At 48.5% G+C, this 25,000-nt stretch overlaps 1 protein-coding gene across 1 annotated transcript in view; it reads right to left on the bottom strand.

Annotated features, from left to right (window-relative positions):
* Window positions 1-25,000, bottom strand: part of LOC102425267 (ankyrin-1) — an 81,248-nt gene that overhangs the window by 47,689 nt on the left and 8,559 nt on the right. The window contains 8 exon segments of the mRNA XM_023760824.1: window positions 997-1,194; window positions 3,251-3,349; window positions 3,640-3,738; window positions 4,162-4,260; window positions 6,029-6,214; window positions 7,237-7,335; window positions 7,921-8,019; window positions 12,184-12,282. Coding sequence (XP_023616592.1) covers window positions 997-1,194; window positions 3,251-3,349; window positions 3,640-3,738; window positions 4,162-4,260; window positions 6,029-6,214; window positions 7,237-7,335; window positions 7,921-8,019; window positions 12,184-12,282 — 978 coding nt within the window.

The following is a 25,000-nucleotide window of genomic DNA, read 5'->3' as shown; positions in this document are numbered from 1 at the left end:
CTGAGGAGAAATGCTATTAGCACCTCGCAGGTAGAGGCCAGGGATGCTGCTACACATCCTCTAGTGCACACGGCAGCCCGCCCCCCCCTCCCCCGCCACAAAAAGTATCAGGCTCAAAATGTCAACAGTGCTGAGGCTGAGAAACTCCGACCACCTGGAACAGTGCCCTGCATGTGGTACAAGCCTGATGAGAGTTTTCTGAATGAATGATTGAACCATCCTTGCAGTCAGAGGCTACTCTGCCTTCCAAATTCTCTCTCTAGAGAGGGGGTCCGGGACAGGCTCTGGGCAGAGCTCCAGCCCCCCAGGTCCCTGAACCACCCAGGAGGGGATTAGCTTTAGGCCTGAACTCACCTCTGCAGAGCAGCATGAACACTCTGCAGAGGAAGGATGTGTACTTATCCAGGCCACTTCACTCACCCACAGAGCATAGAAAGCCAGGCGGTCTCTAAGAAATCACTGTTGCCCTGACCGGTTTGGCTCAGTGGATAGAGCGTCAGCCTGCGGACTCAAGGGTCCCGGGTTCAATTCTGGTCAAGGGCATGTACCTTGGCTGCGGGCACATCCCCAGTGGGGAGTGTGCAGGAGGCGGCTGATCGATGTTTCTCTCTCATCAATGTTTCTAACTCTCTATCCCTCTCCCTTCCTCTCTGTAAAAAATCAATAAAATATATTTTTTAAAAAAAGAAAGAAATCACCGTCCCTCGGCTCTGGGCCCAGCTCAGATGGAGTGGCACCCTCAGCCCAGGTGCAAACCATGAACTCTGCTTCCTGAGTCAGGGCTCCTGGGCCCAAACGCCTCCCCTGATCTCAGCCTGTTACTGGGGCTGCTGTCAGCGGGGGTCACTGTCCTGCCAGTGCACCGCCATGCCCCGTGAGCATGCACTGACACCTTCCAGGTCAGTGCCCCTCCCTGGAGGCTCAGCCAAGCAGCTCTGGTCCTGCCGCCCTTGGTCTTTGTCCCTCTGGCACCTTCTCCAACAGCCTCCCACTCACCAGGGCTCTGGAGTTTGGCTTGGCCCCTTTATCCAAAAGGACCTTGGCCACTCTGTGATGGCCACAGTGGGCTGCCACGTGGAGGGGGGTCAGGTGATCCAGGGTGATGTCATCTATTTCTGCGTTGTATTGCAATAGAAGTCGAACACAGTCAAGGTGGTCTCCCTGAGCCGCCATGTGAATTGGGGACAAGCCGTTCTGGGTGGAGAGGGAAGAAAACAAGTAATCACAAAGGCTTCTGGAGACAGAACACGGCACTTCAGGGCAATGATTCCAACCTCACTTCCTGCTTCTTCCCTACCGGATGCTTCATGTGGAAATAGGGTCATTGTAGCTGTAGTTAGTTAAGATGAGGTCATTAGTGTGGGGCCTATTCCAGTATGACTGCTGTCCTTATAAAAAAGAGAAATTTGGCTTGGCTGGTGTGCCTCAGTGGTTGAGCATCGACCTATGAACCAGGAGGTCATGATTCGGTTACCGATCAGGGCACATACCTGGGTTGAGGGATCAATCCCCAGTAGAGGGAAGAGGTGCAAGGTGTGCAGGAGGCAGCTGATCAATGCTTCTCTCTCATCATTGATGTTTCTATCTCTCTCTCTCTCTCCCTCTTTCTTCCTTCTGAAATCAATAAAAAACTTTTTTTTTTTAAGGAGAAATTTTACACAGACATACACACAGGGAGAACGCCATGCAAAGATGAGAAAGAGATCTTGGTGATGCTTCTACAAACCAGAGACTCCCTGCAAACTACTAGAAACCAGGGGGGTGGGGGATGGGGCCAGGAGCAGATTCTCCCTCACAGCCTCAGGGGAGCTAAGCCTGCTGACCCTGACCTCCAGACTGTGAGACAATAACCTTCTGTGGTTTAAGGCCGCCCCCCCCCCAGGGTGGGCACTTTGTTATAGCAGCCCTCGCAAGCCACACACTTCATTCCACTCGCTGCATTTTAAACAGGTCATACCATATTTCCCAATTGAAAAGGAGAAAATTCTCAGTAAAGAATTTTCATAACCACCTTTTTTTAGTCCCATTTTAATAATCTAGATAATATAAGAGCATTACTAACTTAGGACATTCATGAGTTTAAATACAGGCCCTCTGTGGAAAGATGTTGAGAATTTCCTGACCTAATAAGTGGTAGTAGCAATTATACCTTCACTTCTCTGAGGACTTTTGCTTTTACATGGTCTTTCAAAGATGCTATTTCATGTAATCATTCCAATAACCCTGGGAGAGTGGAGGCGAGCAGAGCGGGTAAGAGGCATGCTCAAAGGCGCACAGCAGCCTTGGATGGAGGATTAAATGAGATATAAACTTATTTAGTAGAGATATAAACTTATTTAGCAGAGGATACCTTCACCCAACACATACACACACACACACGCACGCACACACACACACACACACACGCACATGCACACGCACACACACGCCAGCTTGGTGCTGTGAATCATGACCCAAATTACAGAGACCTCTGTAGAATACTCACATGATCATTTGTCAGGAAATAAATTGCCTTGCATGGTTAAGAACTATGCTCTAACTTTATGACATAGAACTTCTCACAGAAAACCTCCAGAGTGGTTTCTGCCTCACTATTCTAAACTCACATCCTCTAAATTCACCCCAAAGAATGGGGAACGGGGCCTGGAGGAGGTGTAGGCAGCACCGGGTGGTCTGACAGCGTTAGCCCCAGGAAGACCCAAGACCTGCTATGAGGACCGCAGGATGGGCCTTGGCTCCGGTCCCTAATGGCCACTGAAAAGAACAGCTTTGTTTCCTTTTTAACTTTACTCCAGCCTGGCCCGGCTCTGAAGACTTTTCCCAGTGCTTCGCTCCTGTCTGTTCTGGAGCCAGGGTGAAATAGACAAGAGTTGATCTAAAGCTACAGACAATTGCAACCTGGGGGTCGAATCTGGCCTGCTGCCTGTGTTTGTAAATAAAGTTTTATTGGAACACGGCTGCTAGTTTGCATATTATTATCCATGGTTGCTTTCCTGCTATAATGGTGGAGTGGAGTCATTGAGACAAAGACCAAGGCCTGCAAAGCCTAAAAATATTTACTATCTGGCCCTGAGAGAACATTTTGCTGGCCCTGATCAAGATAACAATTAGGGCTATACAGAGTGCCTCCTATGTAACGGGCATTGGGGGCAGTCACGCACACTGGCTCAGTTAGCAGTATTAGCATCCCAGGCTGGCCTGGCCTGGAGCCCCGCCTAAAAGATACTCCTCGTGGAAAGGAGGCACGCACCTTGGTTTTGGCTTGGATGGGTGCCCCGTGGTCCAGCAGGATCTCTGAGATTCGCACGTGCCCATTCCGAGCTGCACAGTGGAGAGGTGTCAATTCATCCTTTAAAAAACAGAGTCACAAAGAGAAAGCCCCAAAGGCACCTATCAGAGGCCGTTGGAGAGAAGGCTGCCCAGCATCATTCCCACCGCAGGAGCACGATGCCTCCGTAGGACCAGCTTGACTCCAACACTGTCTTGTTATTGTCTCCTGCTGCCCCCTGGCTCCCGCTGTGTGCAGCTCCGGGCGGCTGCAGGCCCACCACCAGCTCATCCCCGAGACCCACCACCCCGGTTAGACTCTGGAAGGTAGAATCCCTCCCCTGGCCTTGCCAGGGAGCCCCTGGCACCCACCTTGGTCCTTGTCTCTATCTGGGCCCCGCGGTCCAGCAGGAGCCGCACCATGATCACGTTCCCCCGGCGGGAGGCGATGTGCAGAGGCGTGATGCCGTTCTGGAGGGACAACAGGACCGGTCAGGGCGGGCATCCTCCTGGGGAAAGCAGCTGCTCCCTCCCCTCCCCTTCGTGCCCCCGGCCCCGCCCTGCAACGCCAGCAGAACTAACAGCCACATTAAGCCTACCCTTAGGACAGTTCTTGCCAAAGACAGATTTCAAAACCTGTATTGTTGTTAATCCCGGCACGCTGGCCACGCCCAGGTCTTCCAGGGTCAGCACACTGGGAAAGCAAGCCAGTCCCACCCTCCAGGTTTCCCCCCTCTAGGAGGGGCACAGGGGGGCTGAGGGGCGTGTGATTAGAAACCCACCAACGAGGAGCCACAGCCCCTCCTGCAGTCGGGGGAATTCATGCTGCCACGGGAGAGAGGTGGGAGCACCTAGACTCTAGGCCCCCGAGCCCTGGCCCGCCAGAGAGCTCACCTGTGGCGTGAAGTTGACACTGGCTCCCCGGTTGAGGAGTAGCTGGGCCACGTTGAGGTTCTCATAGTGAGCTGCGATGTGGAGGGGGGTAAATCCTGTCTGGGGCACAACAGAGGGGGGACAACTTGTCACGCGCCATGTACTGCCATTTCTGTCTCGGCATCGGCCCAGGGATTCCGACAACGCCGGCCGGGCCAGAGGACCCCACACACCAAGCAGAGTTAGGCTGATGGGAACATTCGCCGGAGGGGTCGAGAGAGTCTGTGACAGGTTCTATTCAAAATCCAGGTGAAAATTATTTGCAAGCTATGTGCACCCCTATATTCATTGCAGCATTATTCCTGGTGGCCAAGACATGGAAACAACCAAAGTGTCCTTCAGAGATCACTGGATAAAGAAGATGTGCTACGTATATACAGTGGAATACTACTCAGCCATAAGAAAAGATGAGATATTTCCATTTGCAACAACATGGATGGACCTTGAGAATACCATGCTAAGCAAAAAGGCAGAAAAAGTTAAGAACCATCTGATTTAACTCATATTTGGGGTATAAAACTGTAAGCAACAAGTAAACAAACAAAAACTCAGAGACACAGACAAGAGTATGGTGGTTACCAGAGGGAAAGGGAGTGAGGGAGTAGGAAAGGCTACAGGGGACCAAATATATGGTGAAGGAAGATGATTTGACTTTGGGTGGTGGGCACACAAAGCAATGTACAGATATCATGTATCATAGAAATGCACACTTGAAACCTATATAATCTTCTTAACCATGTCACTTCAATAAATTAAAAAAAAACTTACCACCATACAAAAACCTAAAAAATAAAAAGCTAGCCTGGCCAGTGTGGCTCAGGGATTGAGTGTTGCCTCGTGAACCAGGAGGCCACGGTTCGATTACCTGTCAAGGCACATGCCCAGGATGCAGTAAGAGGTGTGCAGGAGGCAGCGGATCAATGATTCTCTCTCATGATTGATGTTTCTATCCCTCTCTCCCTTTCCCTTCATCTCTCTGAAATCAATAAAAAAATATTTTTTAAAAAATAGGTATTGCCCCTGAGTGACCCACATTCTTTGTTCTGTGGTTCACACGGACAAACCATGGACTAGGATTGCCTCCAACTCTGTAGGCGCTGTCATCTGAGTGCTTACTTATGAAGAGATTTTAATTAATGAGTAAAAAGTGGGATTGGGCCCATGTTTCAGCCCCTTTAAAGGGTATAATGACTCAGCTGGCTAGTCAAACGCAGACATCGACCCCTTGGTGGGTCTATTGCCATCTTTCTGTTCCATAACCTCAGACCCTACATACCCAGTCAGCACTTCTCCAGACCAAACCCAGGGACCATGGGGTGAGGGGACTATAAGAATAACCCAAATGCAAGTCAATTCCCACAGCAAGAGGAGAAATGAACCATCTAAACTTACAGAAAGGGGTCAGCAGTGACTCAAAACGTCAGACAGCATGTCCAGGTGGCTAGCCGTGCAGGCCCCCTGGGATGACCCTCCACATGTGGGGTTACTCCCTCCGTTACTCCCTCCCTCCACCAGGGGGCAGCCAGGAAAACAATATTCTAGAACACCATCTGCTGGGATCCCAAAGGTGCACTCTGGCCAGAGACCCAGCCTGCCCACCTGGACACTTTCTGGATGGCCGGGAGCCACAGAGACCTGCCCTGCTCCTCCACCGGGGTTTAAAGTGGGGCTCCTAGATGTCCTAGTGGGGACCTGAAGTCACCGTGGGGCTGGTGCTCTGTGTAACGGCTAGGACCACCTCTGGTCTGGGTGAGCTGCCTCGGTAACCCGCGGGTCTCCATGGTCCAGGCTCTAGACTTCTCCTGGTCCTCCGTCGGGCTGCCCTCACCTTGGAAAGCACGTCCGGGTTGGGGTCGTTCTGCAGAAGCACCGCTGCCGTCCGTGTGTCGTCGTTGCGGGCCGCGATGTGCAGGGCAGGGAGGCGCACCTTCCCCTTCGTCCCATAGTTGATGAGGTGTGCCACCACGTTCTCGTGGCCCTGCTGCAGAGCCACGGCGAGAGGGGTGAAGCCGTCCTGGCCAGAGGGGAGGAGGAAAGGTCGATTTGCTCTGACTGTGGCTGACCCTCGGCTGGCCTCAGGCAGGACCCACGTGACCACACCTCAGGGCTCTTGCTCATAGCAGGCCCTGGGCCTCCAGTCCTCTGCTCTTCAAAGCCCTCCCACCCTCCTCTAAGTCCCACATCAATGCCACCTCCTCCTTGAAGCCTTCCTTGACCCCGCTCTCCTCTGCAACCTCACAGAACCTACCACAGCACTTTTCTTAAGCACTGACTTAGTTTGCCTTTACAATTTGTTCCCAGTCTGAGTGCTATGAGAAGCATCTGTTTCTTTTCCTACCTCTTCTCACCCCATCTACTGGTGCCAGGACAGTGCCTTAAACACGGCGAACGGGTATTCACTTATTTATTTCACAAAAATTAATGAACACCTACCAAAAGCTAGAAACCATGTCAGGCACTGAGATCTTAATTGTGAGCTACTGTTATTCATTCCCTCAGTTGTATACTGGGACCCCACGAACTGGCGAAGCAGAATGATAACAGAGTCATGTAACTGTTGAGTCTTTGCTGTGATAAAGCTCAAGAGAAGCCTTAGCTTCAGGTTCAACGTCATCGTTTCATCAATGACAAAATTCAGGATCAGAGTTTATTAACTTGCCGAGGGTGCACCATGGATTCATGGCAAGAGACTTTCTCGTTAAGGTCCAAAGCAGACCTGCCAATCATACACAGCTGTCCCACCCCTGTCCTGCCTTCAGTGTTGGTTATAGTGGAAGCGACATGTTAGACTCTGATGTCATTTCTCTGCTATGTGCCTGGGCATTCCTCAAGACCCATGGCTCTGTCTCTTACTGCCTTGCAGAGCCAACAGCAGCCAGGAGGGGTGCAGGGATCTGAAGGTCAAGAGTGCTCAATGACACTACGTTGATCAGGACACAGGCTGCACCTCCGGCCATGCCTCAGGAACACATGCCCCGAAACCAAGTCCTACCCCTGGAGACTTCTGGCCGTGAGGCCATTTCCCAAGGTACTTACTTCTGTGGCTACGTTCTGATTAGCTCCATTCTCCAGTAAGAACTTAACCACTTCCAAGTGATTCTCTTGTGCTGCCATGTACAGGGGTGTGAAGCCTTTCTGTAAACCAAGAGAAAAAGTCATTGCACGTCACCCACAACAGTGAGAGATGCTGAAACCAGTGCAAAAATCTCTAAACTGGAGGACAGCGTTCTCACACCCTGTTTTCACCTGGCCCACCGGACAACACCCCCACCCGTAGCTCCAGGTCTAAAAACTCACTGCCCTTTGAAACGGCCTAATGGGATGGTCACAAAAGGCCACAAGGTGGGGGCGGCACTCCATGGAATCTGTTTCTGCCCCTCGCCTCCGCCAATCAGCCTCTCGCACACACTTCTCTATTTTCACACGCCCCAGCCCCATGCACAGCTTCTCTCCCCAAATGGGCCACAGCTAAATATATTATTTGGCTGGTTTACTGAACAGGGACGAGGTCCACAATGACCAACCACATCCTGCTTAGAATGTGCAGAAGTGTGAAAAATACTAAAGATGCCTTCTTCGTTGCTTGGAGACAGATCACTAGCAAACCTAGACTCAGCCTCGCAGTGTGTGCAGCCCAGTAGCCAGTGCCCGCGGTGTAACAGACACACAGGTGAAGGAGAAAAGAGCGCCCTCTAGCGCAGGGACCGGAGAGAGCCACACCTGGGACTGGGCGTTGACGTTGGCTCCATAATTGACCAGCTCCCGGACCACCTCGTCCTGACCAGCGAGGGCAGCGATGTGCAGAGCCGTGTTCCCTTTCTGAAACACACGGGGAGGGAGAAGAGGAGGTTTCCCACAGCACCTCCCTATGTGACTGTTAAAGGTACAGGAACAAGGATGCTGTTTGGGGGTGCGCAGTGGCTTCCTTTAAGGTCAAAGGGGGTAGACAACACACCTGACCCAATAGCAAGAGGGACATTCTTCCTGTTCTCCGTGAAAAACTAATGTCAAAGAATAAGAAAGCAAACTGGCTTCTCCACACTGATCGGCTGCGGGCAGGTGCAACGGCTTGTCACCTGCTAACAGCCAGCCTTCTCGGGACCCACCCTGAAGGTGTGCCAGGCACGCCACACGGTCTTCTCTGGACTTCCGGCGCCTCCCGACCTGTACCTGCAGGACAATGGGCTCTGCGGAAAAGGCCAGAAGACCCTACCGGCTCAGCACCCCGGATGCTGTGACCCACCAAGCGAAAGCTGGACCAACATGGACAGGGAGCGAGAGAGGAAGAGAGGGAGTAAAGTATCAAACAGAATAAAAAGGGTAGAAATAGCTAAAGGAGTTGGGGGATAATAAAATGAACTATATCAAGGAAAAGAAGAAAAACATGAAAGTAAATGGGGAAAAATAAATAGAAAAAACCTGACAAAGGAAAATACAAAAAAAAAGATTATTTAAAACATAAATAAGTAAATGCTATGAGCAAGCATTCACCAAATAAGAGTGGAAAGCCGGCAAGAATAAACAGTAGAAGAAAGTGAGAATCCCGAAAGTAAAAATGAGGCCCTGGCCTCATTTCAGTTGATTGGAGTGTTGTCCCACCATGCCAAGGTTGTGGGTTCCATCCCTGATCAGGGCACATAAAAAAAAAAAAAAGAAGAAAGTGAGATACACAATGGCTTTAAAGTCAACTTTTTAAAAGCTAAGAACCAACGACCGAGACTAAGAAACCGGTGGGTTTCTGAGGAGGCGAGTGGAACGCCCAGGTTTTCTGGTCGGGATTCTTCCGGGTATCTCACAGGAATTCCTGGACGGCGTCCGGGTCCAGAAGGCTCTGTGGGTTCCAGGATGCCAGCCTCCCTGCCCGCTCCCTCCTGCCTGGGTGTCCTGGGGCTGGAGCTTCAGCACTTTCTCCAAGAATGACTCACCTACGTGTCCCCACTGGCACCCATGCTCGGCGAGAGGCAGGCAGGACAGGCCCCGCTTGACAACCGCTGTCACATAGGGCAGGGGGGGCGGGGTAGGACCACAGCTGGACCCATCTGTCCCTCCGCTACTTAGGAGCAGAGATCTCAAACGACCTCCCTTTTCCTGGTGCAGGTGGTGTAGAGTTTTTAACTACGCTAGTCTGTCCATCTCAGGAAACTCATGCCCTACAAGCAGGGACTTCAGACCACTGCATGCGCTTTGGCCGTCCATCTCCTGGGAGAGAAGGGTCCTCGTCCAGCTGGAACTGAGCCGCACGGGGCCTAAGCTCTGTGGCCGCCCAGTCACCACTGCTCCAAATGCCCCCAGGTGGGTGAGGCAGCCCCAGCACAGGTGCCCTGGGGGCCGGGAGGGGCTTGGATCTTTGCCTCTGAAACGTGGCCTGCACCAGGCAGGAGGGTCCTGCTTGGTGCTTCCCGAACTTGTCTTTCTGCTATCTCCTTAAGTCTCGCTTGACAAAGAAGAGAGTTCTTCCTCAGATAGCCATCAGAGAGTAAGTGCCAGAAGCGAATGTATAGATGCTAATTAATCGTTTTCATAGAAGTCCACAGAGCCCACGTTAGAGGCCTTGGCACTTGGGTCCGACGCGCTCGCTGTACGAAGTGGGGCAGGACTGTTGGCACCAGAACCTCCTCTAGAAACCAGGACTCCGGAGTCCAAGCCTCTCCTTTAGCGTAAGGAGGTGCACTGCGTCCATCCATTCATGGGTCACTCACTGGGCATGTGTGTGTCGGGCGCTAGGTCAGGCATGGAGGGGCAGAGATGACTGAGGCTCGGGCTCCTCGCCCTCCAGAAGCTGTGTTGAAAGTTTCCATCATCTGTCCCTTCCCGCCAGAAATCACTCTACTCCAGAGCTGCCTGTCTACACCATGAAGGGGAGCTGGTTAGACGGGGAACCCTGGCTGTGGATCTTGGCCCACGTTATCTTCGAGATCTGGGCTGAGAGCAGCACTGGTGACAGATAAAAGCCCAGGGAAGACCCTGGGAAGCAGCCACCCTCCGTCCCTGCACCCCTCCACCCCACCCCCGCATCTGTGCACACACAGTAAGGCTCAAGAAGGCCCCCGGCCCTGGGTCAGGAGTCACAGGGAGAGGGGAGGGCCTCTGTGTCCCTGCCCCTCCCTCGTATGAAGAAGCACACCCCTGAGAAGCAGGAAGAAAGTCTCAGCTATACTTGCCCCACCCAGACCCACGTCTCCATGTCCAGGGCGTCCAGGAGCCCGGGGAAGGGAGGGTGGCTGCAGGGGTGCTGGGTGGGTGAGGGGAGGGACTAAAGCTGCTCCGAGCACCTCCAGCCTCGATGCTGAGCTCCGGCCTCTGAGCGGCGCAGGTGGCAGGATGGGGGCAGAATGCATTTGTTTTGTGCTTTTAAAATTCCGAAGCCCAGTTTAGAAAACTATATCGGGTTTAGCTTTTTATTCTTTTCTAAATCTTTCTCGGGCTTGCGAGGCCCGTTACAGTCCCCCGGACTATCTCAGCCCACGGGTTCAGTTTCACCGTTCCCCCCTCCCTCTGGATGGCATTCGGAGACCACGCTGACTTATAACATTTCTATAAATAACAAAGACACGCCAAGGGTTCGCTTGCAAAATAACAAATAAAGGGGGGAAATTCGGAAAGAGCAAAAGTGCTGAAGCGCAGTGTTTTTGCAGCTCCTGGGGGAATGCCAGGGAAGACAGGCTGCTCCGGCCCACACAGATGGCACGCTGCTTGCAGCCAGGTGAGCGAGAGCGTCAGGAGAGAGCGCCCTGCCTCCCCCTGCCACGGCAGGAGCAGGGCAGAAACAGTGGGTGCTTGTCGTGGCGTTAAGAGTGCCCGCACACATTCAGGAAGAGCAGCTCTGCCTGTTTTACCTGTGAGATCTTTTCACCTCCGGGAAATGACATGAAAATTACAGAATTTTATCTCAAGAGATGATTCTACCTTCATAATATTTGGGTAGTTCACTTCATAACCATAAATTATATCTGTTCTCTGCATAGTGCTCTTCTGGGTCTCTGCTGGAGAGACGGCAAAATGTTTGCTGCGTGGGACTGAAATTGAGGCCGATGTGAGACCACATTGGATCAATAGCAGATGGAAAACAAGAGGCTGGAGGGGTAAGCCCAAGAGAAAAACCACGGGAACCGACGGAGGAAGGAAGGGAAGAGGAAACAGGACTCGCGTTAGTAAATTAGAGGCAATTTTTTTTGCTTAGTTTCGTGTTTCAATGCTGGCTGCATCCTGCTTACTGAACAGATATGATGTATGTATATAAGAAATAAAACTGAGTTTGCAACCTGTAGATGCATTTGTCTCATGACTTTGGTTTCTGGACTGAAGCCACTGGTGTTTATAATCTATGGCTGTGGAGAGGAACAGACGCCGTGAGAGGTGTGACTCAGCCCCTGCCGGGTGCCTCCTGGTAAGAGAGAAGGCTGTGCAAGGCAATCGGTCAGGAGAGGAGACAGCCTGGGGCTGACCGACAGACGAAGACTTGCTGAAGAGGGATCTGGACTCTTCCACAGCCCTCAGTGCCAGGCATTTCGGAGACCACACTATCTCATTTCATGCTCACGCCAATCCTGCAACTGAGCAGTATACTCTCCATTTTACAGATGAGGAGACTTTCCACGGACCAGGTTGCTCAAGGTCACAGAGTAGGTTGCTCAAGGTCACAGAGTAGGAAGTATCTCAGGATGTGGACCCGCTCTTAGTCCCCATATTCCAGTCGAGGACCCTGAGGAAGCATGAAGCCACCAGAACATGGGGTTTATTTTTAGATCGATAGTCTATGATACGGATAAAGTAAAGGCCTACTGAATCTTTGCAGAAACGGAGGCCTGTGACTTCAGGGATTCACAGAACCAGGAAATGATTGGAAAGACAAGAGAACTTCAGAAGGATGCAAACATGGGCTCATGAAGGGCTATTTTCCATGCCAGGGTTTCGGACAACACCTGAAGGAACCACACATTTGAATTGTCAATGTAAAGCTTCCTCACTCCCCAAGAGACATACCTTGGTTGTGGTTTCTAGAATGATCTCTTTGTGCAGAAGTTCAACCACCATCTTCACGTGGCCTTCTTTCGAGGCCAGGTGCAAGCCGTTCAGCCCATTCTGTGAAGAGCAGAGAGGCAGGGAGGGTGTGGTTAGTGGGACTGTGCATCCTGCGTGTCCTGCTGTTCCAAGTCGCTGGAACAGGGCCCCTTCCTTGCGAAGGGCAGAAGCGGGGAGCTGGAGGGGCCCTGAGTGGTATCAGCTTAGACACACGCAGGGCCGGTCCAGCCTCTGCGAGCAGCTCTTCTGTAAGAGCATCAGATAACAGGGGAGGAAGGAAAGAGGGGATGATAACAAGACCACCACCCCCTCGATATGAATTGAGTGTGGGAAGCTCTCACAAAGCCACGGATGACCTTGAAATTCCAATCTTGCCCAGGCTTTAGGCATCCACTTAATCGAAATGGTATAACTTCAACCCCCTTGTTCATTCATTTTCACGGCCGCAACCAGGAAAAGGAAAGAGGCAATACCAGTGCACCCTAAACATGTGTAGAGCTAGATGTCCATTTAATAAAATAATAAATTTTGAAAGAAGGTCATATGAAAACTAAATACCTCCAACCACCTACAATGTTGGTGGTGTTTAGTATGGTGGTAGTCTCAAAAAAAGGATTAGTATGAAAATAGCTTCTTTGCCACCTTGCCATTCAAATGTGACCAAAGCTGGCAGTTACATTTTAAGGAAAAGGGGGGCGGGGAATGGAGCAACCGCTTTCCATGCCCAATCCCCAGGCCACCAGCAGCTCGCAGGAACCAATGAGAGTGTCAGCTCTACTTGGGGAGGCTACGTCTGCGCCTGGAGAAAGCAGCCTGGCCCTAGTGCTCCTATCCCGCTCCTGCTTCCTGGTCTTCAGAGACATGCACTTCGATGCTTCCAAACTTTCTGGCAAAAGCTGACTTCGAAGAGTGCTGCTTAGAGCCACAAATTATTCTGACAACATCTCAATGAACTAAATTTCATTTCCAACGCATGAGTAGATCTTGGCTCCACATAGAAAATGGGTTTCGTCACTAAGCAATCTCCATCCTGACATTCGTGTCTTGCTCCTCTCCTGCTCCTTCCCCATCAACAGTTCTCACCTCTTCTCCCATCCCTCCTTCCTTCTCCTGTTTTGGTCAACTATGTTCTAGTATGTTCCTTTCCGGGGGGTGCCCCAGAAGACAGAGCCTGGCCACCAAGGTGGAGGGGCTTGGCTCCTGATGGTGTAATTTGAGGGGTCCCTTACTCACCTATCTTCAAATATCTCCACAGCCCCATCATGGGTTCCTGAAACTACTATTCCCCCTTTGTATCAGGGCATCGTTTCCAGGAGATTCCTGTTAAAACCAAATATTCTACCTGGGGATGGTAGTGCACTGGCCCTTAACAAATTAGCCCCATTGCTTTGCTAAAACCAGCAGAGGAAAGTAATGAGGAATTGCTGAAGCAGAGACCAGGACAGGTGCCCCATGCTGGGAGAATGGAAGGTGTCTACAACTCTCTTTGCCTAGGATCCTCAGACAGGGTAACTATCACAGGTGCCCTGGATGCCAAAGAAGAGTGGGCTCAGAAGGGAACTTTACCTACTTCCTATTTAGATCAGACTCCACGCCCTATCCCACCCCCCACCACCGTGGGCCAAATCTTTTTGCACATCAGCACAGCCAGCCTCACCAAGGTGTGTGGGGGTGAGGGGCAAGAGGTGGGGGTGGGTGGTGAGAGGACTCCTTCACCTAATATTTCCCCCTGCCAATGTCTGCAAATCGGGTTTCCTCCTCTTTTAGATTTCAAACACCATTAAAATTAGGGTCCAAAGCGGTGTGAATTATTCACACCCCAGTGTGAATAAGCTTATCAGATAAAGTCTAGGTCAAAGCCAGTTTTGATAAGAGAAAGGGAGAAAGTGATTGAAGGCAAGACAGCAATCTGTTAGGACAGGAATCTGGGGAAGGGGGAAGAGCATTGTGCTGAAGGAAACCAGTTCCCCTCAAATCAATTTGCAAAACACAAATTCACTGAAAAGCAATTTGTCAAGTGACTGTGCTCTGGACGCCACTTCTCCAGCTCTGTGTCCTTAACTAGCCCGCTGCGCCGCACCCCCCCCCCCCCCGGCCCCCCATGCAGGTCTGCACTGGAGTCTCTCCCTTCCCGAGCACTGAGATCTGCAAAGCGCCTTATCTGGCGCTGAGCACAGGCCTTCTGTGATTACTTGGGAACTGGGGTGGCGTTTTTGAGCTGTGGGAGCCCGGGAAGCTGCTGCAGGCGGCTTATCGCAGGGGACTCAGCTGTGGCAGCAGCGAGTGTGGTGTGGCGTGGCGGGTGGGTGCTGACGGCGGGAGGGTGGGGGGTTAGGGGGGTGGGGGGCGAGTTCTCGTGCTCACTTGCACAGCACAATCACTTTCCATGAGCATTCCTTGGTCCTGAGTGCCTCAAAGGAGGGAGACTGGCAAATCTAGAAGGAAAACACCTCCGGTTTATTGCTAGGGCTCTGGGAGGCTGGTCCTGATATTTGGAGCCAGTGTCAGGATCTCTCTCAGAGGGGATTCTAGGCAGACTGTCTCTGCAGAGCATGCTGGAGAGAAAGGGATATTAGAGACCCTGAATGCTGGGAAATCAAGGACCAGAGTAGTCAAATGATTAGCTAAGGTCACACAGCCTCACCAGGGCACAGCCACATATAGAACCAAGCTGGATTTCCCAGGAAAAAAGAGGGTTGCCCCCGCCCCCCCCGGAACAGGTATGTTTCTTTTTATCAGATGATGAAAGCATGTTTCCCCTTTTTTATTACCGGGCAGCTGCATCTCTCATAGTTTCACTCAGCTCCCATCCGGTCCTGGCTCAATGTTCTCTTTCTTCTTTATGGTTTTGAAATTTTCTCACTTTATTTTTAATTTGTTTGTTTTCAACAGAGTCACCCTCAGTTACTTTCAAGTCTGACTGTGGTGATCTGAATCCAACGCCCTCATCAGAGCCACAGAACAAGCCCACGTTGGCACAGCTACGATAGGTGTGTAAGGCCCAGGGATTTAATGCAGACAGTCACACAGGAGCACGGTTGTGACAAACATCTGTCTCAAATACAGTGTAGTCACAGCAGTCACCTCATGCTGAGCATTTACTTAGTCTGATTCAGCAAATGTTTACTGAGAATCTGCTCTGTGCCTGGCACCAGGCTAGAGATGAATAAAACACAAACTCTTAGCTTTAAAGAACTCACTTTAGTAGAGGAAACAGATGCATTAAAAATAAATGCAAAATCATGTGAAAATGCCCCAAATGGCACGCATAAGCCTAGAAGTCGCACAGAGGAGAAAGAAGCTGCTCTGTCAAGGAGCTCGGCAAAGCTTCGCGGAGGCTGTACAAGGCAGCCTCTGCACAGCCAGGGCTGCAAGTTCATTAACAATGGCAACATGGGAAGCCGTGCCTGAGTTCAGATTCTAAACCCACTGGGTAAAATTTTAGGAACTATACTTCCAGCCTCATCAAGTGCCTTCCTCTTTCTTCCAGGAAGCATCTGAATTCAAGGGACGCAACGCATCCCAACCTACTGTAGCGAGCTTTCTCCAGCAACTGGCCTCAGCAGGAAGCTGGCTGGCCGCCATCCAGTAGCCCATACCACAGAATGCCTGAACACTAACATACTGCACATGTACACAAAGGAGCTTGTACAATTACCTTATTAGATGCATAGCTGGTCTATACAGGAGACCGCTTATGGTACCAAAGGAGTGTTTCGTGGATAAATACTATATTTAATGCTTTATTTTTTAAGCTGGTTTTTTATTGCTAAAATAAGAAGGGGTAAAGGGATGCAAGCTCTGTGAGCTATTTGCTCTTAGCTATAACGATAAACAGAAGATGAACTATAATGTACCACCTCTTCAAAGCCAGGATTCGTGTGTCTTGTTTTAGTTAAATTAAGTTGTTGGTTAAAAGGCAGGCTGCTGAGTCTTGCTTTGTATCTTTTTATCTACACTATATAACCTTCACAGCCATTCCTCTTGACACCAAATGCCAGACAGACGGCTGACAGGGGCCAGGGGAGCATGGAACCACACATATCTTCCCCAAATAACTGGAGGATAAGCAAGACGGAGGTAGAGGAATATGAGAGTAAATGCTTCAGCTAAATTGGAAGCAGGGGAGCAAAGTGAAAATTACGTGTGGCCATTTTTTAACCACATGCCTTTCTCAGAAAAACACCAGCTTGTCAGATTCTTCTTCCTAAAGATGCCTCCTCTGGGTCTCCAGTTACAGATAGTAGACTAGCTGATAGTGTCCCACAGTTCTTGGCTGCTCTGTTCTACTTTTCTTTCCCCACTCTTTTTTATATTTTGTTTCAATTTTGATAATTTATATTGACTTATTTTCAAATTCTTTGATTCTTTCCTCATCTATGAGCTTGTTGAAGAAATTCCTCATCACCAAGGAAGTGGTTTTATTTTAGTTCCAGCAATTTGTTTGACTCTTTCTTATAGTTTTTATTTCTCTTCTGAAATTCCCCATCTGTTCATGAATGTTGTCCACTTTCCCCATTATATACTTTAACATATTAATCCCAGTTATTTTAAAGTCCATCTCATAGTTCCAATATCTAGGTCATCTCTGAGTCTGGTTCTATTGATTGTTTTGTCTCTAGACAATAATTTTTTTTTCTTATGTGTGTGTTGTAATTTTTAATTGCATGCCAGACATTATGTGAAGAAAGAGCAATAGACACTGAAGTAAATAGCATTCATGCATAGAAATGGACATGCCTCTTCTTTTGTGAAGTTTTAGTATAGCAGGGGGTGGGGTGGGGATGGGGGAGCTGAATCAATCTAATCAAGAGTTGACCTAGGTCTGGATTTTGTTATTACCTTTAGTATACCACCGACTTCAAATTCCTCTAGAAGTAGGCTGCTGTTACCTTGAGCTTAGAGGAGGAGCTGGGTGACAGGGTTTTTCTGTTTTCTCAATCTCCCCTCCGCTTCCAGCTATCCCTGCATGCCTATGCCTCAAAATGGGGCCTTTCTCTATGTTCTCGCCCCTCTCCCAGCAGGGGCATGCTCTTCCTTATAACAAGATGCTGAGATGTGAGGGGGTACAGAAGTTCCTTTTAATCCTGGTCCAGCTTCAGTCAGGCAGGCGGTGTGCCTGGAATGTGGATTATTTTTGTTTGTTTTAGCATCCCTTCCCCTTATTTCTACACTTGGTCTTGTGTGGAAGTTTATTGCTCTCCCTCCAGTAATAACAGAGGAATAAGGTCTCCTTGTTAGTGTAGAATCCCGGTCCAGGATTGTTTCCTGCGCTTGCCCAGGAGTAGAGGGTTTTGCCTCTACCTTTCCCTGGGCAGCCCTGGATCTCTGCCTGTGAGCTGGGGCAGGACTGTTTCTTCCCTTCCCCAGGGCAGAGGAGTTTGTTTCTATTCCATCCCATGGAGAATGAATTTTTGCCTGTGGTCTGAAGGTGAGAAGGTGTGCTTTTGCTTCACATGAAGGAAGAGTCTAGAGCAGGGGTCCTCAAACTACAGCCCGCAGGCCACATGGGCCCGCCGAAAACATTTATCCGGCCCGCCGGGTGTTTTTGCCGCCGCTGCCTGTCCTGCTTAGCAGCCAACTCGTCCCGGGCCCGCAGTGCGCAAGTGTGGAATGTCTGAGGGACAGTGAACTGGCCCCCTGTTTAAAAAGTTTGAGGACCTCTGGTCTAGAGAAGTGGGCAAAGCTTTGTCTGTTATTCACACACACACAGACACACACACACACACACACACACACACACGTGCACGCCTCTCGCCTCTCGCCTCTACAGTCTGGTATCCTGACTTATCCCTATAGTTCTCATGAGCACCTCATGGAGGCCTGTGGAGAAAATCTTGTCACAGACACACTGGACCACATTTGGCCTCTAAGAATTTGTTTTGATTTTAGCTTGTATGGTCTCCACCTCTTTCTTCTATTCTCTGCCAAAGATGACACTGTGGCCCTCTCCTTGGAGGGACTTCTTGTCCCTCCTTGGATTCCAGTTAACTTGGTGGCCCTACTACTTCAGCCCTCTGACAGGATCAGGAAAAATTATAATTTAGTACAACGTCCAGCCTTTTCTCATTGGTAGGGTGGGAGCAATGTTCTTGGAAGCTTTTTACCTCCTACATACTCCTTATACTGAGCCTCTGAGGCTCACTAGCCCCACATGATCTCATTCCACATGGTTCTAATACAGCAGACAATCCTTTAAGGTTTCTTTTTTTTGGCAGAAATATTCATGCCAAGCACACACACCTAGAATTTTTCATCTGCCTTTGTTCTTTTTCAGGTAAAATGTCAATTTAGAGGATTTGTCTGAGAAGCAATCTGTGTGGTGGGAGTTGGAGGAGATCTCAGCCAGGCGGTGTTTGTTTTAACATTTTTCAAAAGAAGAAAAAACTCATATTCAGCCTGAATGATTTAATTTGGAGTATTTTCTTGTACCAACTGTGAGAAATTCCATTGGCAAAATACACAATTCCAGACATTTGTTCTCAGCAAATCATTCTTCTGTTTAGCGTCTCTGATTGCCCCAATTACACTAATTGATTTCTAAATGTACAAATACAGTAGACATGTCATAGGAAATTTAACTATTATCCTGTCCACAGCAGAGAATGGTTTCAAATAGAAAGGATGTGGTACCCTAAGATCCTACATCTCTTTCAAAATTGAAAGAACATTTCAAAAGCTGATGATTACATTCTTGGGCAGACACACAGCCCTTGCATTGCTATTCTCACAGGCATTTATTTTTACCTGCAAACACCACCTCCATGGACTGGCAGCCTCAAGCTGTGTCCTGAGGACCTCAAGGCTTACCTGCCCGCTCCCACCCCACATCCCTGACACTCATTATTTCAGTCCGCCACCCGCTTTCTTTGAGTTAAGCAGTGTATTTCCAGAGGCAGTAATGTGCTAATGTAGTATTAGAAAGTATGACCTTTTTATTCATAAACTACCATGTTACTGGCTCAGTTTCTCAGATTAGTTGGCTGCTATCTAGCCAGTCTCAGAGGCAATGGAGCACTGGAAAACATGTTTTAAAGGAGAAGGAAAGGACTAGAGTCCTGGAAAGAATAAGCCAAGAGCAGTAGCAGATAAATCCAAGAAGTCTGAGGACCCAAGAGTGAACAAAGAGAGGTAACTTTGCCTTCATGCCACACTTCACTTTACCCATGTGGTCAGTAAAGAACCAATCAGAAGATCGAGGATGTATATGTCGAAATGTGTAGGTTTTTATATTTAATCTCCCACTTTGCTATTCAATCTGGATTCTCTTTTGTTTGTTATATCTGTTGAGAGAAGATAAGTATTATATTCTACTAGAGGCCCGGTGCATGACATTCATGCACTGGGGAGGGGGTCTTTCAGCCTGGCCTGCACCCTCTCACAGTCCAGGACCCCGCAGGGAGCCGGCCTAAGCCGGCAGGTGGACATCTCCAAGGGGTCCTTAGCACTGCTGCAGAGGCAAGAGGGGCTCCCACCACTGCCACTGCCACTGCACTCAACAGCCATGAGCCCGGCTTGAGCGTTTGCCTCCTGGTGGTCAGTGCACATCATAGCGACTGACTGGTGGTTCCACCATTCGGTCGATTTGCATTTTAGCCTTTTATTATATAGGATGTTATGGACGTTTAATTCCCCAAGTACCAACCAGCCCGTACATTTGTGACCTCTAGCTTTGCTCTATTATTGGTTTCTATTTGTGAAGCAACATCACTTACATTATATATTTGCAAGTCTACAGTCCTGAAACAGAATAGCAAATAAGAATTAAGCACAGTTTATGAAGAGGAAAAAAAAAGAATTGAAAAGACTCTGAATCCTTTCAAATCCTGAAATTGATGGGAAAGAGAGAAAAAAATAAGGGAAGAAAAAAGGCAAAGACCATGGAAACCAAGGAAGGCAGAGGAGATGATGAACAAACAAGAGATGATGAGAAAGGAAAGAGGGAGTGACCATCACTGTGGGATGACTAGATGAGGAAATGAATTAAGCAGCTAGCAAAAACACTACTACAACAATATAAATTTTGATTTCTTTCCCCAAATTGCCTGCGTTAAATTTTCAGCCAAAACAGAAATGAAATCAAAAGTGAATGAGAGTTTTCCACCTTCCCCTCTCTTCCTTTCCTTCCCTCCCTTCCCCTCCCAGCTCAGGGATGTGGGCATCTGAGGAAGCAGGGCTGTGAACCAGGGGGTTCCCTGCAGAGGCTGGGGCAGAAGTATGTCTGGTGTGTGAGAAACAGGAGGGCTACTCCGGTGTGGTTTGGATATTGTAAATAAATATGTAGAGGATGATGCGAATTAGTAGGAATCATGTTTCTCACTGTTCGTAGGGACTCACAAACTTGGAAAGACATAACTCTGAGGTGTCAGACTAGAATGGGAAGTATTGGCATGCTGCCATGGATGTTTAAAATGCATGCACCTAGATAGATGTAGAAATAGTTACAGGTGTGTGCATACACGCAGGCACATGCAGCAACCGGCAGCAATGGGCACATCAAGTGACCAAATTTTGGTGTCTAAATATCATCCTCCACTGAAAGGAACCTTGGTAAAATGGCTGGTCCAGGGTCGGGGCAGGGAAAGTACAAAATGGCCCTGGGACAACTTGTGCCAAAAAGTAAGAACACGCTCCAAGAATGTTGAAGACACATCAAAGAACAAAGAAGCCAGATGATTGAAAGGGCTCCTATTGGCTTAATTAAGCTTTGAACATCAAAAATGAAAAATTAGCATATGAGATTACTACCCATCAAATAAAGTAAAAACCCATGACTCTGCACAGGTAGAAATATATAATGGGGGGGATAAAACCCACAACGAATCAATGAGGGAGGAGGAAAAGCTTATCCTTTAGTAGAATGCCAGCTAATAAATGTAGAATAAATGACAGAGATGGAGAATCACTCTTTGGAATCTCATAGTGGTAGTTAATACAGGTAGAAGACAAATGTATGCCAAGGCTGGTGGCCGGAAATTTGATGAGGAACAGGGTATTGGCATTACATCAGAATATTCCCCCCCTACACACACACACACACACACACACACACACACACACACCAACAAAATACTGATAAACTACAAAGGGAAAAAATCAATAATTGTGTAGTAGAAAAACTTGGTAAACACCAACTTCACTAGGTCCGTGGTCGGCAAACTGCAGCTCGCGAGCCACATGCGGCTCTTTGGCCCCTTGAGTGTGGCTCTTCCTAAGCCTTAGGAGTACCCTAATTAAGTTAATAACAATGTATCTACCTATATAGTTTAAGTTTAAAAAATTTGGCTCTCAAAAGAAATTTCAATCGTTGTACTGTTGATATTTGGCTCTGTTGACTAATGAGTTTGCTGACCACTGCACTAGGTGATCAGGGTTAATATCAGGAGGGGTAGAAAGGGAGCATAATTTCTGGGGTATTCCTACCAGAAATGCACTGCCTTAGTTGGGTCATAAGGAAACATCAGCAGACACAGCTGAGGTTCAAATTACAGAATGGAAGACTGTCATAAACATGAGAACCAGGCAAAGGCTGAGGAAGTGTTTCATGTTGAAGGAAACTAATGAGACATGACAACTGAGTACAGTGTGTTCTAGATAGACTCCTGGAACAGAGAGGATTAGAGATGGAGATGGAGATGGAGATGGAGATGGAGATGGAGATAGAGAAAGGGATAGAGATAGAGATGGAGAAGAGAGAGAGAGAGAGAGAGAGAGAGAGAGAAGGAGAGTTTAAGGAGGAAGAATGAAGGGGAAAGGATGGAGCGAGGGAGAGAGGGAGAGGGGGAGGGAGGGAGAGGGAGAACAATCTCTCATTGTTGGGACAGTTGGCAAATGTTAATGGAGTGTGTGGATGGTTGTGTTAATCAATGTTGATTTCCTGATCGGAAGACTAGTAGGATAGTTATGTGGGAAAGTGTCCTTACTTTTGGGTGGTGCACACTGAAATGTTTAGGGTGATGGGGAATTACATCATATATAGTATATATTATAGGTAGGTAATAGATAGGTGAGAGAGAGATAGAGAGAGAGATATGATAGAACAAATGCAGTAAAATGGTAACAGAGAACCTGGGTGAAAGAGGTGTGGGAGTTCTTTGCACTGTTCTTGCAACATTTTTTATATGTTCAAAACTAATTAAATTTTTAAAGAAAAAAGTGGAGGTTGGAGAGAGTAGTGGTGGAAGAGGCAGAGGCAGGGTGTAACTCTGGGCTCTGGCTAGGTCAGTGGTCACCAAACTGCAGCTCCCGAGCCACATGCGGCTCTTTGGCCCCTTGAGTGTGGCTCTTCCACAAAATACTACGAGCGGGTGCTCGTACAGTGTGATTGAAACTTCGTGGCCCATGTGCAGAAGTCGGTTTTCGGCCTGGGCGAGTCTATTTTGAAGAAGTACTGTTGATATTTGGCTCTGTTGACTAATGAGTTTGCCGACCACTGGGCTAGGGCAGTAGAGGATGGGTGGCCGTCAGGGTTTCTGCATGTCTCACGACTCAGAGCCAATGTGAGGAGCTGAGCAGACATGCCTCATGTCTAATGGAGAGGTGCAAGCCTTACCAGAGTTCAGAGATTATTCCAGGATGAAACCCCTGGAGTGCCACCAAACTATGACAGAAGAGCAGCCTGCAGCCCCACGTGGGAACCAGCTGATGAGGAAGCCTCTCTCAGAGGGCAGGTGCTGGGTTCTGCAGGGCCATCCCACCTGCAGCCTCTTTTTCACCCAGATACGGCTGGCTCCACAGACACTGCTTGGTAGGCTAGGTCTGCTAAAAATATATGATTCTGGGAGCTAATGGATCAGAAGCCAGTCGGACTGGAGCAACTGCCATAACCCTGGCGGAAAAGCACACCTTATCTCCTTTGCCAACCTGCCTCTTATCCAGGGATGGGGAAAGCAGAATAAGAGCAGAAACAGAGAGGAAAGGACGAACTCGGAAAGAAAGAGGTGATGCAGATGGAACGGAACAAGCACTTCCCCTCCTTTGTTTTATTGCGATCTAAATTTAGGCCCATCCAGGTAGCTCTTAAGACTCATAGTTTACTAGATATTTTTATGAGGAGGAAAGACACGCTAATCCTTTTCATTATCTATTTTTAAAAAAAGAAAGGAACCCACAACTATTCCAGAGCTGTGCAAGGAGATGAATCAACCCCGGATCACCTCCTCTCTACTCTCAGTTAAAAAACCTGCACAGCCTCCACGCTCTGCGAAGTGCCAGGGCTCAGAGCAGATCAGCTGCAGGGCTTGGGGCCCTTTGGGAGACTGGAGGAGGAAGTGTGAGCTCAAGTTAATGAGAGAACGGGACTTTGAAATTCAGCTCAGCAGCTAAGAATATCTCCTATGGACTAGAAACAGTTTCTATGTCCGAGATCTTGGCATTCCTCTAAAAAGAGAAAAGGAGCCAGACCTTCAGAAGCAGGGCAGTGGGGTTCGGGGCAAAGTACAGTAGATAAGGAATCGAGGCCTTTACACTGTCCTCCCAACCAGTCCTCCTCACTTCACCTCCCCGGGCCTCAATCTTCGTATCTTCAAAACATTAGAACTGCTCTGTCTCCTAGCTTCCTCTTCATTCCACAATTCCAGAATAAAGCTATGTAATGGCTCCCAGAAACCAATTAAGATATGCATGTAGAGATGCACAGAAAAAGGCCTGACAAGATTCACACCCAGCTGTTCACAGAGAGTTGGGGTACAGGAGAAGACTTAAGACTTACAGAAGACTATGTATTTCTGTATAGTATGAACTTTTAAATAACCACCATGGATTAATTTTGTTGTTAAATTAAAAAATCATAAAACAATTAAGATCAGGGACATGATTGTCAAAAATGACAAAAAAATTATATCAAGGAATTCACAATCAAATGGAAATAATCCCAGGCAAACGTACATGCATGGTCCATTCCGACCAGAAAGAGTAGGAACTGGGTTTAACATTTCCTCTAAAAACCAGCGAGGCAACTCTTCCTCCAAGGCCCAGATCAAATGTCCTTGTTCTCTGTGACTTGTCCTGCCCCTCTCTCTTCGGCACACCATACCCTATTTCCAGCCCCCAAAAGTGAACTGTTCTCTTGACCATGTTCCCATGACACTCGACGAGAACTCTAGCAAGGCCCCTTATTAAGTGGAATTGCATTTATCTGCTCTTGTGTCTGCGTCTTTCAATGGATAGGCTTTCTGAGGTTCAATTATCTTGCCTTTGTATCTTAGGTCCTAGCGTGGGGCCTGGCACACAGTGCATGGTCCATAGGACTCTGCAGAATTGAATGCACATTCGTGTGTGTACAGCCTGACACACACACAGCACGATCTTCTTTCTTAGTCTCCCAGGAAGAGGCACATCACATCAGGTCTCCACACTGTAAATTCACAGCAATCAAACCATAAAGGGGAGTGTGGGGGCGGGGGGGGGGGGGGGGGGGGGGGGGATGGGATAAGTAAGGGAATTCCCTTTTACTTTCAAAACATCCTATCATTTCCTAAGAAGGTGTCCTTCATTTTCTCGATCCCTTAAATAATAAAAAATTTCACTATATTATCTAATGGGAGAATTAAAATTTATAGAGTTCTATTTTTTCTTTTATTATAATTAAACAAGTAGAACGGAATTTAATCAAAGAGGGCTTGGAGGAGATGAGTGAGACTCGGTAGATACAGTCAGCTCGAGTGGACTGTATAAGATGATAGAGGAACACTAACATACTATCCTTGTATAAGAAGATAAAATATATAAACTCTAGGTTTGTATACGGTACATTAATCGCTCGTATTAGATATGATAG

Source organism: Myotis lucifugus, unplaced genomic scaffold, assembly GCF_000147115.1.
Source record: "Myotis lucifugus unplaced genomic scaffold, Myoluc2.0 scaffold_194, whole genome shotgun sequence".
In the NCBI taxonomy this organism is placed as follows: domain Eukaryota; kingdom Metazoa; phylum Chordata; class Mammalia; order Chiroptera; family Vespertilionidae; genus Myotis; species Myotis lucifugus.
This window is presented reverse-complemented; position numbering and strand designations above follow the sequence as displayed.